At 39.4% G+C, this 17,817-nt stretch overlaps 1 protein-coding gene across 1 annotated transcript in view; it reads left to right on the top strand.

Annotated features, from left to right (window-relative positions):
* The window catches only part of gabrd (gamma-aminobutyric acid type A receptor subunit delta), a 19,515-nt gene extending 2,031 nt beyond the window's left edge, over window positions 1–17,484 (top strand). The window contains exons 2-9 of the mRNA XM_032521159.1: window positions 8,094–8,209; window positions 10,371–10,438; window positions 11,593–11,813; window positions 12,126–12,208; window positions 12,405–12,542; window positions 13,551–13,706; window positions 15,132–15,343; window positions 16,422–17,484. Of these exons, the coding sequence (XP_032377050.1) occupies window positions 8,094–8,209; window positions 10,371–10,438; window positions 11,593–11,813; window positions 12,126–12,208; window positions 12,405–12,542; window positions 13,551–13,706; window positions 15,132–15,343; window positions 16,422–16,745 (1,318 nt within the window). The 3' untranslated portion in view covers window positions 16,746–17,484. The remainder of the gene's footprint in view (window positions 1–8,093; window positions 8,210–10,370; window positions 10,439–11,592; window positions 11,814–12,125; window positions 12,209–12,404; window positions 12,543–13,550; window positions 13,707–15,131; window positions 15,344–16,421) is intronic.
* The last annotated feature ends 333 nt before the right edge of the window (window positions 17,485–17,817 follow it).

Genomic DNA, 17,817 nt, shown 5'->3' with positions numbered 1-17,817 from the left:
TTCACAGCTTTCCTTCCAGCTGAAGTGTCACTTACCCTTCGCTTCACCAAACACAAGCTGCATCTAATTGATAGTTTCTGCAGCAGAGACAATAGTGAGTATAAAATACTGTAGCTTAGTAGAGTACAGAACAACCTCAAACACAATACCATTGGTTGTCTTAACCTCAGTGGGTAAGAGTGAAAGTAGTATGTAATAAGGATGGTGATCAAATCCGATAAAAGACCAAAACCCACAATGTAGCCGAAGGCTGATACTGTAGCTTAGTCCTTTGTGCCTTCATTGTTGTCCAAAAACTATTCCTCTCAACACAATCCTAATGCTGTAAATCAGGGCTTAGCACTACACTTTTCTGTTGTCTCGGACTTGTCCTGGACTCGTTGGTATTTGGACGTTTATTTGTCTCGGACTCGGCCATTGGGCTTGCCAAATATTCTAGTTGGTCTTGACCGAGTCCAGCACTTTATGCTTTTGTTCTAAAGTAATTCTCCTTCAAAACAAAACCATTGATGAAGCGAGCTCGTTCAGAAAACAAGTATTGGTTTCATTCAAAATCCATCTAGAACAGGCATTGAGATTGGGAGCCTGGTATAGGCCAGGCTCAATCATCAGGTATCAATCATTTCATTCTGGCCACAGACACAACGTCAGTGACCACTTTGTACTGTGAATTTTTCAGGACAAGTGATAAGTTCAAGATTGGGAACATTTACATTTTATATTTTAAGTTTACGGCTTCATTTGATTAATTTGATTCTATAGTGTGTTACTCTGCACTTGCTTTTTAAATATTACAAATATTAAAGCAAAATGATCATCTTAAAAAAATAAGATATACTGTCTTTACATAAATTATGAACAAGTAAGTAAGTGGTTTTGAAGAGGATTTTTTTTCCTGTCTCGGTATTGACTGTCATTTGGAATAAGTCTTAGACTCAAATGTTTTTGACCTCTCGATATTATATTGTTATCGTGATATGAGACTAGATATCATCTTTGATTTTGGACATTGTAACAGTGTAATATGACATTAGTGTTGTCTTTTTCTGGTTTTACGAGCTGCATTACAGTAAAGTTACAGATATCCTTTTCTGAACCTACCAGACTGTTACAGCTGTTCTATTATGTGACTTTACCCACTAAATCATTATTTATCACAAATCTCACTGTGCAAATATTTTGTGAAAGCACCAATTGTCAACTCTACAATATCTTTGCAATATTGATATTGGTAGGCACCAATGGGCTTGGGGCTGAGACTAACGCATTGCTACTTTTATGCTCGGTCTGAAATCACTCATTTACTCTTTCACTTCTCCTTTTATATTAGACACTCAACAGTTTACTGTAGCTTATACAGTGAATCAAGATTTCAGACACTAACTGACAGGTGTAATGCTGCACGACTGTCAATTTCAAATCTATAAAATGTGACACATTGCATTGTGGGATTGTTATCATAAAATAGTGTTCGGATGCTACTTTTTTTGTTTCATTTCAGGAATTTCTGAGTGCATCACTTTAACACCAATTCTGACACTCAAATAACATGGACAGTGCTAATATACTGTATGATATAGTATAGTCCATCCATCCATCGAAATGACTACTCGTCCATCCATCTTCGGATGGATGGATGAACGACTAGTCAGACAAATAATAGGATTTGTTTTTAGAAAAATATAGAATAGCATCAGCCTTACCCTTCAATGCCAATATACGTTTGTCACTGCAGACAGTTTGATTTGTTTGGCATGAAAGAACAGGTGTAACTAATGATGTTAACGATTACTCTGTTCCATTTAGGTGCAGTTTTTATAAATGTTATTAACTGCACCTGTGACTTTTACAGCTATAACATGTCAAAATGCTGTGAAAAAGGCCTATTGGTAACATAAATCAGGCTTTTCCAAATAAAAAGCTTCATCCGCACCTGCAGCCGTCTCCTGTGCCTTGGCCGTGTGGAAAGCAACAAACTTAAAATGAAAATGACAAGTGGCTGGCAAGTGTCAGTATTAAATGTCGCCAGGGCAACATGTGATCTCGTGAAGTGCTGTCCCAAATCCCATTTATACCTATTTGAGCCCATGTGGCCTCACACACTCACTCACTGAGCACCTGAGATCAATTAGGTCTGTGAGTCTTTAGTCCTTAGTCCTCAGGGCTCACTTTGGGATTGGGCCAGTAAATAGAACTGCCGCATGTTTTTTTGGGAGCCTTTCACCACCGTGCGGCAATAAAGAGTACGTTCATATGTTTTGTTTTGGGAGTCTTTGGAAATCTATCTATAAAGTTGTTTAGGTATGAGGGTGTGTTGCACAGGAAGAGGGTTCTGGTTTCTGGCTTGGGCCCTTCTGTGTGGAGTTTGCGTGTTCTCGCTGTGTCAGCATGGGTTTTCTGGCTCCGTCCCACAGTCTAAAGACATGCAGGTTAGGTTAATTGCTGACTCTAATTTGCTAAATGGGAGAGTGAATGGTTGTCAGTCTCTATGTTTCCTTGACTGTCTGTTGACCTGCCCAGGGCCTACAACCTGACGCGCCTGATGGGTTGTTGCACAGAACCATTTGAGAAGCCTTCATTGAAAACTTTTCGGAAAAGGGCAGGCACCTGGCAGGTGATTGGATGAACCCTTTGTCTATCACGTCCGCTGTGGTTGATGCAACTGCCGTCACACACACCTAAACCACATCCATAGCGGCAAGTAGCTCTTTACTGGACACTGATTAAGTCATAAGCTGGTAGTTCAGACAGAAATGCATTATTTGAATCCTTAAAAGTAGATTTTCCTGTAGTCAATATCCATGACTTTCCATTTCTGGGATTGCTCTGTTGCCACCAGAAATTCCGCCGGATTTCACTCTTTTTGGCCAGATGTCCAGTACCTTCCACTTTCTTTGTGTTAGAATTTTAATCTCCAGTCGATTAATGAGCACCGCTCCTTAGATCTCTGCAGGGTAAATCGAGACAGCTAGGTAGACTATCTGTCCAATCTGAGTTTTCTGTTGCACGACTAAAACAACTTTTGAACGTACACTTTCCACCAAAACAAGTTCCTTCCCGATGCTATTTTGCAGCGGCAGTGGTGCTTGACGGCGCCCAAGAAGATTGCAATTGGTTTAAAGAAATGCCAATAAACCAGAGCATGTTTTTCTTCCATCCTGAAATGCTGCGTGGACTAGCTAGACCCTCCTCCACAGCGCTGTACAGTAAGGTCTGCGGGACTAATTTTCATGTGATATGTGATCCTGCCAATTCTCGTATGATCTCATGATATTGCGAGAATCCAGCTGCTGTGCTAGGTAGGGGCATTCTGACCTCTCGCCCAATGTCAGCTGGGACACCCGCGCAACACTGTAAAGGATAAACTGTTACTGATAATTAATTGATGGATGGATGGATGGATGGATGGATGAATGAATGATAGAGGTAACAGTTGTTTTGTTGTGGCCTGCATCTGGATAACGATAGAAGTGATTCTATATATGGTGCATATTTTAAATAAATTTCCATTTAATCAATGATCACAAACTAGCAGACACAAAAACAGGTGAGGTGGGGTAGTATTCTATGGTTGGTGGTTGGTCATTGGGGCTCTCCGTAAAATAAGATACAATAATAAATTACAAATCTATCATGCGTGTGGATAAGATAGGATGCACACACAGTGCACAAAGAGTTGGAGGATTGGGGGTCAGTCGGTGCTTTGCATGTGAGATATAGTTGTTGAATGCTAACAACTGCATCATGTTTTACCATCCAGTCCAATAGTAGATACTAATTCATCTTACAACATGGACGGAAAAGCTCAGTAGTAGGTTTCAGCTTTTCAGAAAGACAGGCAGAGTAGTTGGGACTGTAGACATTTTGTTTACATGTGTTCACCAGAGATATGTACACACCTATTTTATAAAGGCTACGTTCCACACATGGACATATTGTTTAGCAAGATGTGGCAGTAAAATGTGATGCAGCAGGATTTAATCCCAACATTTTATGACATTTCTGTTCTGTCACACTTGTCCCTTAAACCTGCACTCAAGTGACACTATACTCCTGACCAATCTGTGTAAGAGGCTGAGTCAGCGGATAAATCCCTCCTGTCCAGAGAGTACATTTTCCAATAACCCAGTGATATGATCATGTTCCTCTGGCTGCATGAACTGGCTCTATAAGCCCGACTCTGCTCTTGCAGCAGGGTGAGGTGGTGCACAACACTTCAGTGCTTCCACTTAATGCCTCTTACCCAATTAGAGGTGACACACCACATGTAAACAGCAAAAAGAAACACATTATACCAATTGCTCTGTTCTTCAATTGGGACGATTGCTCATAAGCACTCAAATTCTGATTATCAAATACATGTTAATTCATTTGTTAAGTTAAGAAAAGAAGTCTCCAAAATCCCTCTAGAAGCACATCAAATCTGACATATATGCATAGTGGACATATGCAGAACTATGTTTTTGACTTTGATAGTACACATAGTATATTTGTAAAATATGATAAATGTAGAAACTCATGATTGATTCATTGATACATTAAACTTTTAACACATTAAATAAACATTTTTACAAAAATATGTCACTGCTTGCACTCATATTTAAACAACATATTTAAATGCTGAATGTGTCAAAGCGTAGAGAAAGTAATGTTGTCAATAAAATGATCTGTTTGCTGAATGAAAACAAATATATTATTACTGTCAGTTACTGCAACATGCACACCCACACACACGCATGTACACACATGAACGCCATCATGGAAATGGAGCAGCTTCTTGTAGATTTGCGCTACTTATTTGGGTTTTATTATGATTTATCCAAATGGAATTTGCAATGCTTTTCATCTCACACTGATGCCAATGAAACAAATTAAACAGTGAGTTTCAGAGTGGGGAACAGTGGACTGGCAGTCTGGCCGTGCTCAGGTAACTAGCGGTGTCAGTATATTATACTAATTAGGCTTGTTAGTGCATGCTTGCACATTACGTTTCCAAAAAGACGCCATCAATTTGAGAGAGGGTGCTGCTCTTTGTCTTTCCTCTCCTCTGTCTCCTCTCCCCGTCTGTTTAATGTTAGCTCATAAACAGATGGGTGCAGATCCAGGCATCGGGAGAGACATTTTGTGAAAGGGAAATACAGAAGAAAGAGAAGCGTCTGGAAATAGGCTACACACTCTCGGCTGTAAAGAGGTGTGGATGTTTAGTGAAGCTTGACAGAGAGTAATGAAACACCCAACCCCTCCCATGTCCTCTAATAGCACACAGCATTATTTATTTCCCCTCGGAGAAATATTTTCCAGTTTGGCTCATTGTGGCCATGCTAATTCAGGTTGGGAAATCAAACAATAAACACTTGAACATTTTTTTCCATCAACAACATCAATTTACAAGTCAATTAATGTCTGGTCTGCTCTCTGGAGAGCAGCATTTAATTCAATCAATCATCTGTGACATTTGAAATAAATGTCCATTTAGCATTTTTCAGTAAAAACGTTCACATTATTAGCATCTGCTAAATCTTTTGGAATAAAACTTTTGTGGAACACAGGACGTAACACACATCTTATGTGTTGTGAATAAATAGCGGGTACAGACAGATAAATAAAAGATCGCTTTGACAGAAAGTCAAAATTTAAAAACAAAATGTCCAAGGAAAAAATATATTGTGCCACTGGTACTGTTTGTGACATAAATGTGGTATAATGTTACATTTTTGTAATGAACCTCATACTAGAATAGGTGTGTGAAAGTAGAATACAGACTTTTTAAAATGTGTGTTAAATCAAACAGAAAATGTCAAGGATTGAAATACTTTATAAAGTATCACAATACTATAAATCAGTGAAACAGTTAAAATGAATATGCAGTAACAATAAATAATCATACTGTCCCTATGTATATATACAGTATGTCCCCAGCAGAAACACAGAATCTCTTCCCTCCATACAAGAAGGCCTGTTTGACCTTGGTGTGTTAATGGAGTTCTTGAAAGAAAAGCTCTTTATTTCCATATTTAGAAAGTACCAATTAGTGAAGAAATCCAGGAGTCACACGATGATTAATTAATTCACTCGGTGCTCCCATTTATGTCACACATGACAGTGATTGCAAGACAAAAAATACCTCTGCCACTACGAAATGAATTCACGAGGGAAATGTTAATGACATGGCAAAAACCGTTTCTTACTTACTAACTTTACTTTTTTTTTTTTTTTTTTTTTTTTTTACAATTTGAGTAGCTAAGCAGAAAATACTTTCATGCTGTTTTGCTGTGGAGGTCAGTTTTCCATGTAACTGTGTGCTTTGCTCTCTAAGTCGACTTTCTTCAAATGTCAGCCTCTTTTCAAAAGTCACTGAATGGCTTTTTACTGTCGGTCAATCATTACGCCTTTGATCAAGCCCTGATATGGTCGATGTCCCTGTCAATGTCACCACCGGCCATTGTGACTCTGAATGTCAGTGAAACCTTTAACTTATTAAATGTATTTATCGCACGTTAGTCAGCACTTTCAACTCTGGATGGCAGTTTTGCCTCTATAACCTGATTCTGTACAACAGCATGTATATGAAAACATGAAAGGCTGACGCTCTGCCTGTACTGAATGACAGCATAGCTCCGTCTGTATTGCATGCTAGCATACTGTATCTCTGTCTGTATTAAAGGATAGCGTGGTGTGTCTAATGACGTTGCAACTGACCTGGCTTAAACTCAAAGACATAAAGGTCCAAACTGTACTCTGTATCTGCATAGTTTCTGCATGGCATCTGTTTACAGGCTCTGTTTTAGAATGCAAAACTGCCACCTGGTGGTATCTGAGCTGTGCTGCTCTTCTAAACTTCTACACTGAGGCAGATTCTGTCAGTGTAGGCGCTGGGTCCTCAAGCACTCTGTGAGAGCTCCAGGGGGCCTCAGGGGTGTCCTTTTCTATGGTCAAATAGTTTTAATTTAACTGTTATTCTCCTCTTGAGAGGTTGGAGGAATGGGAAAAAAGGACTGCTTCAATCGAGGTGTCATGGTGCCAAACTACAGACAGCATTTCATTAGATGTGTTTGAGAGCATATCCACTAGATGTACTTGCTATGACTTAAAGATATATAAAAGCACATTACTAAGTATAATTTATTAAATAAATAACAAATTATTAATAAAAACAGGGCAAAAATAAATTTTAAAAAGCCTTGAATCTCTTCTTATTCTTGTAAGTTTAAGTCAAAATACTTAGACTATTTGGATCAGGGTATATGTCAGCATATGAAAATATTTATGTATCAATTTGTTTTTATTTTTCCAAAATAACCTACATGACTTCTAACTTTACATTTCATGATTTGTCTGATAAATCATTTTTAACACTAATCCTCCTTTTAAAAATTATGTTGTGTTTGAACAATCACACAATACACATTTGTTGTGTGACCTGTTTTAAGGGGACATCTGCAAATAAAAACATGATTAAATAGGTTTGTAGTTTGTGGTAGTAGCGCAGGCAATGCCTTCGCCATCCTAGGGAAAAGAAATATTGCTTCTGGGATATCAGAGCTTCACTTTTGTGTATTGGGAGGAAGTGAAGACGTGTTGTCCATCTTTATATATTGTCTATGTAAGCAACTAGCTGGGACACATATTTCCTTCAGGAGTTGATGTATTCATAAACAGAGGTAAAAGGAAAGTGAATATTGGACTTACAGTTGTCAAGAGGACAGACACACAACTCCAAATAAATGCTCATGTTGCTCTGTGTCTGCTAGATGTGCAGCTAGGCAACTACTGTAGTTACTAACACGTTTGCCCTAACAACTTTACAAGGTGATAATATGTAATTATTGGGTTTACAGCTGGTTCTGCCGCCCCCAAGTGGCAAAATGAAACATACAAAAACCAAGCATCAAATTTTAAAAGTGAACTTGATGACTCAAGGTTATTACGGTAACTTCTAATGCTTTTTCTTTCAACAGTTAACATTGTCTTTCATTTATGTTTGTTGTGTATGTTACTAACTGTATCTGAGGCTCTGTCAAGCTTTCCTGTGGACACATGGTGTCGCTGGACGACTGCTAAAGGCTGCTGTGTTTGCTGTTTGTCTCCTTCAGGGCCATGCTGAGTGACATTGGGGACTATGTAGGTACAGACATTCAAATATCCTGGTTACCTAATCTGGATGAGTTAATGAAGGGCTATGCAAGAAATTTTCGCCCTGGGATAGGAGGTGAGTATGAGATCTACTGCTCGTGGCGTTGGGTTGCATTTCACCCCCTCACATTTACAGCCATCCTTAGCATCACCCACCCTAGGTTACAGCAACATGGACATTCACATTTCATTTTTCCAATTCCATTATTCAAAGGTGTCTTTGTTTTTTCTTGTACGACATTAGAACAAACCTGGATTCACTCTATGTAAATTCCTGCTTTTGACTCAAGTGAATCTTTACTTAAGGACACACAAAACCATTTAGGTGAAGAGAAGCTTTCAAGGACAAGAGGGAAATGGGTGGTGCAAACAATGAGCACCGCTCTAGAGACTTTGCTAAGAATGGCTGCAAGATGTGAAACCTCCAATGACCACAGCGATAGATTTCTCAATCTCACAGCTTAACTCAGTTGAGCAGAGGTGAAAATGTGGAGCAGAAGCACTGCTACCACCACACACACTCCTGTGTGCACTACACGCCTACACAGACCCTCATAACACAGCATCTTGTGGTGACTGCATTCCTATTGATGTAACATTACAATGCGCTGGAAATAAAAGCTCAAAGGGAGGGCTGTTTGTGACCACTGAGGAATCATGTGTGTTATTGGGAGTAATTCCTTTCATTCAACTCATATCCCATGGCCTTTTAGTATGGAGTTATGTTTGTGTCATTAAGCAATCAAATAAATATCAAATTTACACAAACTTAAAAAAAAGATTCATAGATGTTTTGCATTTTGAAAATGAGGTAATATTCACAAATATGACTTCTGAGAATCCACATGACTGAAGTGATGCACAAATGCCCAAACATAACTTCAAACCAACTATTTTAGTTATGAAAGTACAAACAAGGTATGTGAATCTATTTTTTTTGCATATATATATTTTTTAACAAAAATGCAGAAATGTACACAATTTGATGTCTTTAAATGGAACACCATATTTGTGAAACAAACCATTTGTTTGTACTTTACAAAAAGGATTTCTGAATGACATTGTATTTTGGAAAACATTTTTACATTCTATTCATTCACATTACATTCTATTCATTTTGAAGATGCTTTTGTCCAAAGTGACTTACAGTACTACACTGTTAAATTGTATGCCTCCCCCCAAAAAACTACTAAGACAGTGTTCAGTGCTACAGTGCTAAGAATAAAATATAATAAAAAAGTTATGGGGCCCGAGAGAGCTTGAAGGACTGCAAGTAAAAACAAACAAAAAAACCCCAAATCTTTATTTTTTAGCTCTCTTGGCCACCATATTTATCAGTGCTTGCATGGCACTTAACATATTTGTAACTCTTATTATATCTGTGTAATATTCATGTTATTTATTTACATAAGTTTTATGGTACAAAAATGTCCCACATTAACATTACAGTATTGTTATGGTACGACTGTTTAATGCAAAAATTTCCATTTAATTATTAATAAACATAGATTAGTATGTAGTGAATGTATTACAATTCCTTATTAAACTGTGGAGAACCACTGGGGGATACTGTACAAAACATGCTTGCAACTGGCCCCTGCTGACTTTGACATCCAATAAGCATGCCATTGTAAATCACCTCACACTATACATCCAGTGTATGGTAAATAGATAATGATTTGCTAGAAAATGGGATGGGAAGGTGTTGAATGGTGGGGAATGGTAATGTATGATTCCTTAATGTTCAGTATAAATAGCCTTTCTGTTCTGCATCAGTGAGCTCCCCTGTAGTTTCTGCCCTCTAGCATCCGATCACAGAGGCACACTCCATGCTAATCATATGGCAAACTGTTGAGTGAAAATGCTATACAGTGTGTGTGTGTGTTTGTGTGTTTGTGTTTGTGTGTGTGTGTGTGTGTGTGTGTGTGGACATTGGCAGAAGCTCACTCTGTGCGAGTCCACAAAAGCCCAGTGCTGTTTATGAATGCCCACAGTGTGATGTGCCACTTAGCATGGTTAAACTGGATAATGCTTAATCTCTATGCACTGTAGGAGTGTTTGAGATGTGGGTGGATGGTAGGTGGGAGGGAAACAGATGGGTGATGGAGTGAGGATGGATGGGAGGGACTGATGGGTTTAGAATGAGCAGAGAAGGAACGTGTGTATGTGTGTGTGTGTGTGTGTGTGTGTGAGTTTAGGAGCAGGTTTGCTTTCTTCTCTCACTTCTCCTCCCACAGGTCCACCTGTGAACGTGGCCATGGCTATTGAAGTGGCCAGCATTGACCACATCTCTGAAGCCAACATGGTAAAGTGTACCGTCACTTTCTGCTTCCTTTTACACTTAGATTTTCTATCATCCCTTAACATCACTATTGCCGAAAGATCAAAGATTTGCTATTTGCATAATCCTGAATTATCCCACTTGAGGGTTTGAAAGTACTATGTGTGAATATGTGTGACACATTGGCTGAGTTGTTGTTGATAATTCGATGCTTTCAGGGATTTTGTACCGTAAGAACCAAATCTATTGGGAAGATGCACTGTATCCATGTGGCCCTGGGTCTTTTCCAAAGAAATAAATATTTCCCTCGCTTCAACAGTTCAAACTACAAATTAGCATTCCAGAAAAGGCTCGCCAAACGCTGGCAGTTTTTGAGATAAATAGGTTGGATGCAAATATATGAAATATACAGAAATGCCATGATGATGCCCTGTGATGTGTTCCTATGCCCCAGTGTGTTGTTTGGAACTGTTCGTGAATGTTATGTTTACATTTTTTTCTGAATATGAAAATAAAAATCTAAATTTGATCACAAAAAAAGAAATGCCATGAGGATCAGTATTCAAAGCAGTTATGAAACATGTTACCATATTGATGTTAACGACTGTAAAATCGCTGGAGTATATCTGACAGCGTCTGTTTGATTTTAGATGTTGACTAATCTAGATTAAATCAACATTGCAGCAGTAGCAAATTTCAGGGTCATTATGGGCAAAACCCTTTAATGATGTCTCTCCTTCTAAGTTTAAGTTGTATGATTTAAGATGTGAAAGAAATAAATTATATTTGTTTTTAAATATGATAAAAAATACCTAAAAATAATAAAATGAAGTAATTATAATAAAATAAAGACACTATTGGATTAAAAACATGCTGATCTACTTTATGTATTTAGATTTCATTCTACTTTGGAGTAGTACTGCTTGTATCTAAGTCTTCATGTGTTTGTATTTAATTCTAGAATAACTTCCATCTATCCTATACTGAACCACACAAATTAGCATTTCTTTTTTTTGTTTTATTAAAAAAAAAGAAAATCTTGATACAAGGTGACTTTTAGAAAAAGTAAATCCTAATACTGTAACGTTAAAAGTGTTTTATGTCAGTAAAGTTTGTTTCCCCAATGACGGTGACCCAGCCTTTATGTTTGTGTCGGTGTGTTTACATGTTGCTGGCAGGATTACACCATGACCGTGTTCTTGCGGCAGAGCTGGCGCGACGACCGCCTATCCTTCAATCACACCAACAAGACTCTGGGATTGGACAGTCGATTCGTGGACAAGTTGTGGCTGCCCGACACGTTCATCGTCAATGCCAAATCTGCTTGGTTCCACGATGTCACTGTGGAGAACAAGCTGATCCGCCTGCAGCCCAATGGAGTCATTCTATACAGCAGCCGGTATGAGCAAACGGATTATTGTCTTCATTAGTCATACAACACGTACACGGACACTTAGGGCCCCTGATTGAACCTTCATATTTGACGAGTTGGGAGTAAGAACGGGTTGCTTTTATTCTTTCTTTTTTTATCCGCAGCTGACACAGCTCTCAGCTTACAATAGAAAATGCTCGTCTTACTGGAGAGATGCCACATCTTGATGGGTGGAACCATCTGAATGTGAACCAGAATGCTATAGTAAAACTTGTCAGTTGAGTTGTTCAGAGGATGGTGCACATCAAGTTTTGATTAAATGGGTTGTTTTGTTCCTAGAATCACTTCGACGGTGGCGTGTGATATGGACCTGACCAAGTATCCAATGGATGAACAAGAGTGTATGCTGGACCTGGAAAGCTGTAAGTTTGGATTCACAAAACGTCTTTTATTATTCCATCACACATTTATTTCCTCTCGAGGCGTTCATGCCAAAGGTAAAGTTACACCAAGGAAAGGTTACAATGTTACCAGCTTTCTCCATTACTACTACTAACAAAATAACTGCTCTTTGTCGGTTCGATAAAAAGTCTTGTTGTCATCTGTTTTTCATTGTAGATGGTTACTCCTCAGAGGACATTGTTTACCACTGGTCGGAGAGTCAGAGACACATCCACGGCCTGGACAAACTGGAGCTCTCCCAGTTCACCATCACAGACTATCGCTTTGTCACTGAGATGATGAACTTCAAATCTGGTGAGCGTCTATCCTGTTCTCCTGTGTTTCTTGTTGTCAAGGGGAGTTCCAGTTTAAAAGGCCTTTGCAGGATCAGACCTTTAGGGGGGGGCTCAGCCCCAAATGAGAATGTGACATGGATACACTGCCTTGCAAAAATGTTAACCCCCCCTTGCTAAATCTGTATTTTCACTGGATAACAATGAACATAATTGACCAAAACTATGTTTCTGTTAACCCTTTCCTTGACTGGGTCATAGGTGCATAGCATCGGCGACGACGACACAGGATGTGAAACCTGTTTCAAGCCCTTTGAACCTGTGATTGTTTGTCCTCTGTCACTAACAGACAAGTTCGCAAACTCTATCTTGAAGCACTAACATACAGAACAGATGAAGACATGAAAGGGGAGAGGGGGGGAATGACTTGCACCAAAGGGCCACAGGTCGGAATTGAACCCATGGCCGCTGCATCAATGAGTAAACTTCTATACGTGTGCACTTCCTCGACCTACTGAGCAAACCCGGCCACACTATTATTTTTTTAAAGTATTTTTTCTTTTAAATTATAATAATTTTAGGGGGGGCTGAGATAAAATTTAGGTGGGGCTAAAAAGTTTAAAATGGCCAATGCATGTGAGTGAGTGTTTTATGCAATATGTACTATTTCCAGTTTTGGACTTGGCTTGAGTCTTATGTTGGAAAACTCAGATTTTTTTTAGATATATACAGTATATATACTGCATAATAGAACTATGTTATATTCTGTACATCGAAGGAATGGCTCAAGTCAGACTTGTTGCTGAGCCAGGCAGGAGCTTTAGAGGATGATAGGAGTTGCTGCTGGGAAAATGTAGTTTGAAATACATCCTTATGTCTCACATCTTGAAGCTTTGCCACCAGGGCCACAGTTGAGCAGATGAGACATTGTCTAATAACAGTGCATGTAAAGTACAATTTGATATTTTCATAATAGATAATTAACTTCTCCAGTAATGCAATTAAATAATGTCTGTTCTCTGCTTTCCAGCGGGACGATTTCCAAGGCTCAGCCTTCGCTTTGAGCTGAGACGTAATCGAGGTGTCTACATCATCCAGTCATACATGCCTTCGATATTACTGGTTGCCATGTCCTGGGTGTCCTTTTGGATCAGCCAAACAGCTGTCCCTGCTCGTGTGTCCTTAGGTTGGTATTAGTTTAATTACAATATATATGATAAGTGTGTTTTAAGTTTTAAAAGGTGGAACTTAAATCAAAGGTGTTCATTCTTGTTATGTTGTATTTTGGTAAGATGGCACAGCTTGCTAAGGCAGTTATTTAAAGATTAAGTCTAAAGTCCTAAGAAGATGAATGAAACACCATGAAACACATGAAATCACACCAGACCATTCTGACCATTTCACTATTCTTAGAGCTTCACCAGTGGTGGGGCTACAATTGTAAAGTGCATCCTGGTTTTGGCATCGGAATAAAGTTAGTTAGACCTTCCACCACAATGCTGTGGAGGAGGATCTGGCTAGTCCACAAAACATTCTGGGATGGGAGAAAAAACATGTTCTGGTTTATTGGCATTTTTTTAAACCAATCACAATCGTCTTGGGCGGCGCTGCGCACTGTGCAGAGCCATGGTGCCGCTGCAAGATAGCCATGGAAAGGAACTTATTTTGGTGGAACGTGTACATTCAAAAATTGTTTTAGTCTTGCAACAGAAAACTCAGATTGGACAGATAGTCTAGATAGCTGTGTGGATTTACCCAGAGATCTAAGGAACAGTTAACCATAGTCCTGAGCCCTGAGTTTAAAATGCCAACACAAAAGAAAGTGGAAGGTACCAGACATCTGGCTGAAAAGAATGAATTCCGGCAGAACTTCCAGCGGCAACGAGCAGTCTTGGAAATAGAACTTCGTGGATATAGACTAGAGGAAAGTCAAAATGCTTTATACCTTTGGTTTCAATGGCAATCTTTCAGGTAGATAATGAGAGATCTTGTGCTGACTTTTTGTCCTGAGGGTGGCGCTTGAGGAATGTTTATTAACTGTCTCTGGTGGAAAATATTCATCCTCTAAAGAGCACAATATCCTCAATAATGGCAATATGCCCATTAGACATTGATATTTGATGTGTAAAGTTGAAATGGGCTTGAAATCTGGCCAGATATTGAGATTTATTGCTTAAAGGTGCACTATGGATCCTGCATGGTCACTTCTGCTGACATTCCCAGTAAATTTCAAACAAAGCAGAGCAAGCTCGCCCATCCCCCCATGCTTCCGTAAATCATGACTAACTGACACTAATAAAATCTAAAATAAATAAAATCAAAATAAAGATATTGGTGATGAGGATGATAATCACCACCGCCAGAGTCAGTTAGGGGCTTCAGACTTTGTTATCTTGTAAAGAACAAAATGTAGCAGGAAATGTTAGAAAATATTTAGATTAATATTGGCGGCTAAAGACAATATAATGGCAACAGCCTGTGTCGTCTGTTAATGAGATCTCCATGCATTCTCGTGGCTCTGTGCAGCTGTACTTGTGTGCACAGTGGTGCTGGTATCACTAAAACCCTGTAGAAGTCTAATCTGTACTTTGTGCCTGTGTTTTTTCCACAGGGATCACGACTGTTCTCACCATGACCACGCTGATGGTAAGCGCCCGCTCCTCCTTGCCTCGAGCGTCAGCCATCAAGGCGTTAGACGTCTACTTCTGGATCTGTTACGTGTTTGTGTTTGCCGCACTCATTGAGTATGCCTTCGCTCACTACAACGCTGACTACCGACTCAAAGAAAAGGCCAAGGTGAAGGCCAACAAGCTCAGCTCTGAGGTGAGGAAATCATTCCCATCATGTACTCCCATCAGCAGTAAGAGCTTCAGGGGGAGTAATAAGCAGGCCTTTCGAACGTAGACCACGGCTGGGCTTCAAACTTCGCTGTTGACAAGCATCCGTCCCACTGACCTTCAGCTAGACGAGGAATCTCCACAGAGTATAATGGGAAAATAGAAGATTTCCCTTTAGGAAGTAATAGTTGCTTTGCTCTTAATGTACATCTTACTAAGGTGTACCTTAAGAACAATGTATGATAACTGGATGATATTTTCTGTAAATTGAGCATTAAAATAAAATAAAATTGAGCAAAACTGGTTACATGCAGACAACACAAGTAAAAACAAGACAAACACATGAAAAGATGAGTGGAGTGAGTGACAATGATTATTAAAGTGGTGTGATTAAAAATGGGCATTGTTGATTGTGAGTAAAACTACAATGACTTTAAAATGTACCAATGTCTCAGCAACATCTGAAGTTATGTTTTCTTTAATAATCAAGAGTTGTGTTTGCAGTTCTGGACTGTTGAATGTTTCACTATCAAAATATCTTAATCGGCCGGAGCTAAATGTTTTTATTGCAAAAAAGCATAAAGTTACAAATGCCATCTTTTAATTTGAATTTAAAAAATGTACAAATAAAAAGTACCAAGTACTTTTATGATAAAGTAACAGGAATGAAGAGTGCTTAGTGATCTAGTACAAAAATGCAATGCAAGTGTTTCACTGTAGTATGCTATATAAATAAAGCTTTACTTACTTACTGGTACTTACTTACTTACTTATATTGGGATTTTAAAGGAGGAAAATAGTGGAAGATGTAATATTCAAATTGCAAAACATGCCATTTTTTTGTAAAATTATGACTCCTCATTTTGTCTTTTGATATTTAGCAGATTTCTCAAATTGTTCTGGATTCCACACAACTACAAGGTGGCAGATAGGCTGAAAGACTTCTGCCTGACTTGTCAAATATGTGATGCTGAATGACTCAAAACTGCACTCTAGCATGTAAAGCCTCAGAAAGTGCTTACACGCTTCTCTCTCTCTCTCTCTCTCTCTCTGTCTCCCTATAGTCCATTGTGAAGAACGGCAAACAGGCTATGGTTCTGTTTTCCCTGTCGGTCACTGGCATGAACCAGGGTGTAATGATTTCCAACCGCCAGGGTCGTCCCCAGCGCTCCAGCAGCGAAATCCCTGGGGAGGGCGGCAGCGAGGAGGCTGAGCCGAGGAGGAGAAGGTCCAGGCAGACTGAGGAGAGCACGGAGGAGAAGAAGTGCTGTTCCAAGTGCGTCTGCAAGCCCATTGATGCTGACACCATCGACATCTACGCCAGGGCCGTGTTCCCTTTCACTTTTGCTGTGGTGAACGTGATTTACTGGGTGGCGTACACCATGTGAAAAGGAGGCAGCAGTTCTGAGCAAATGGCTGCCATCCAGGGCTGTATATAAGAAACTGCTGGAGTTGTGCCACTTCCATGCTGGCAGACTGGTGCAGCTGAAATATACTACAGGCCTCAGTTAAAAAAAAAAAAAACTTCAGAAGAAATGAAGTGTAATGGCTTGTGAATATGGAAATATGGTAATTAATGGAAGTAGTTATGAGTTTAAAAAGTGTTGACAGGACTTCATATATTTAAATACAAATACAGAAATGTGCTGTATAAAAGCAAAGGACTGTGTTGCCTGTTGGAGAGTCACACATACAGTGAATACAGTTTAGCCAACAATCCAGATTTCAAAATCATCCTGTTATATGAACTCAACACAGGACACTACAAAATATCCTGCTTGAACACCTGCTGTACTGACCACAAGCTCACGTCTTGCAAACACAAATAAAGCATAGCCGAACCATCTCAAAGCAAGACTCTGGAGTGAACCGCCTGTTATCACGAAAAGCAAAAGCACCACCCAAACTAGAGGATAACAAGATGAGGTGCACTACTATTCTGCATGGCTGCATATCTCACTCGCCCTCTTCCCGTGCCATCGCCACCCCCTCTCTTCCTCTCCCTCTTTTAGTCCTACACCCATTTTTTTTTTTTATTCATTTTTTGTTCAGGACTCCGTCTGCCATGTCCTATCTCCTTCTGCCAGTTCTGCCTGTTTCCTCACCAATAAAGAACTTCCTCCACTACCTGTGTGTGTCACTCTCTTATGGCTTCAAATGGTCACTTGAACCTGAACTCCAAATGGTTGTTGGGTGTGATTGAAAGAAAAGAAATGCTTAAATCCGTCTGGCAGAGGCACAGTTGTCGATGCAAAAATAGTAGCCGCAGTATTATTTCACCAAGAATGCTTAAAACAAGGCCTTAATTTAAGGGATCATGAATAATTGACTTGTATGTCCAATTGACAGAGATCAAGAGTTGGGCTCTATGAATAATTTCAGACTCTTGCCTGTCCTTTGTCTTGGAAATTGATTTCAAGAAAGCTAGGGATGAGAACCACTGCTTCCCAGTCAAAGAAT

Source organism: Etheostoma spectabile, chromosome 7 (assembly GCF_008692095.1).
Source record: "Etheostoma spectabile isolate EspeVRDwgs_2016 chromosome 7, UIUC_Espe_1.0, whole genome shotgun sequence".
Lineage (NCBI taxonomy): Eukaryota > Metazoa > Chordata > Actinopteri > Perciformes > Percidae > Etheostoma > Etheostoma spectabile.
Note: the sequence above shows the minus strand (reverse complement) of the source record. Positions and strands in the feature narration are given on the sequence as shown.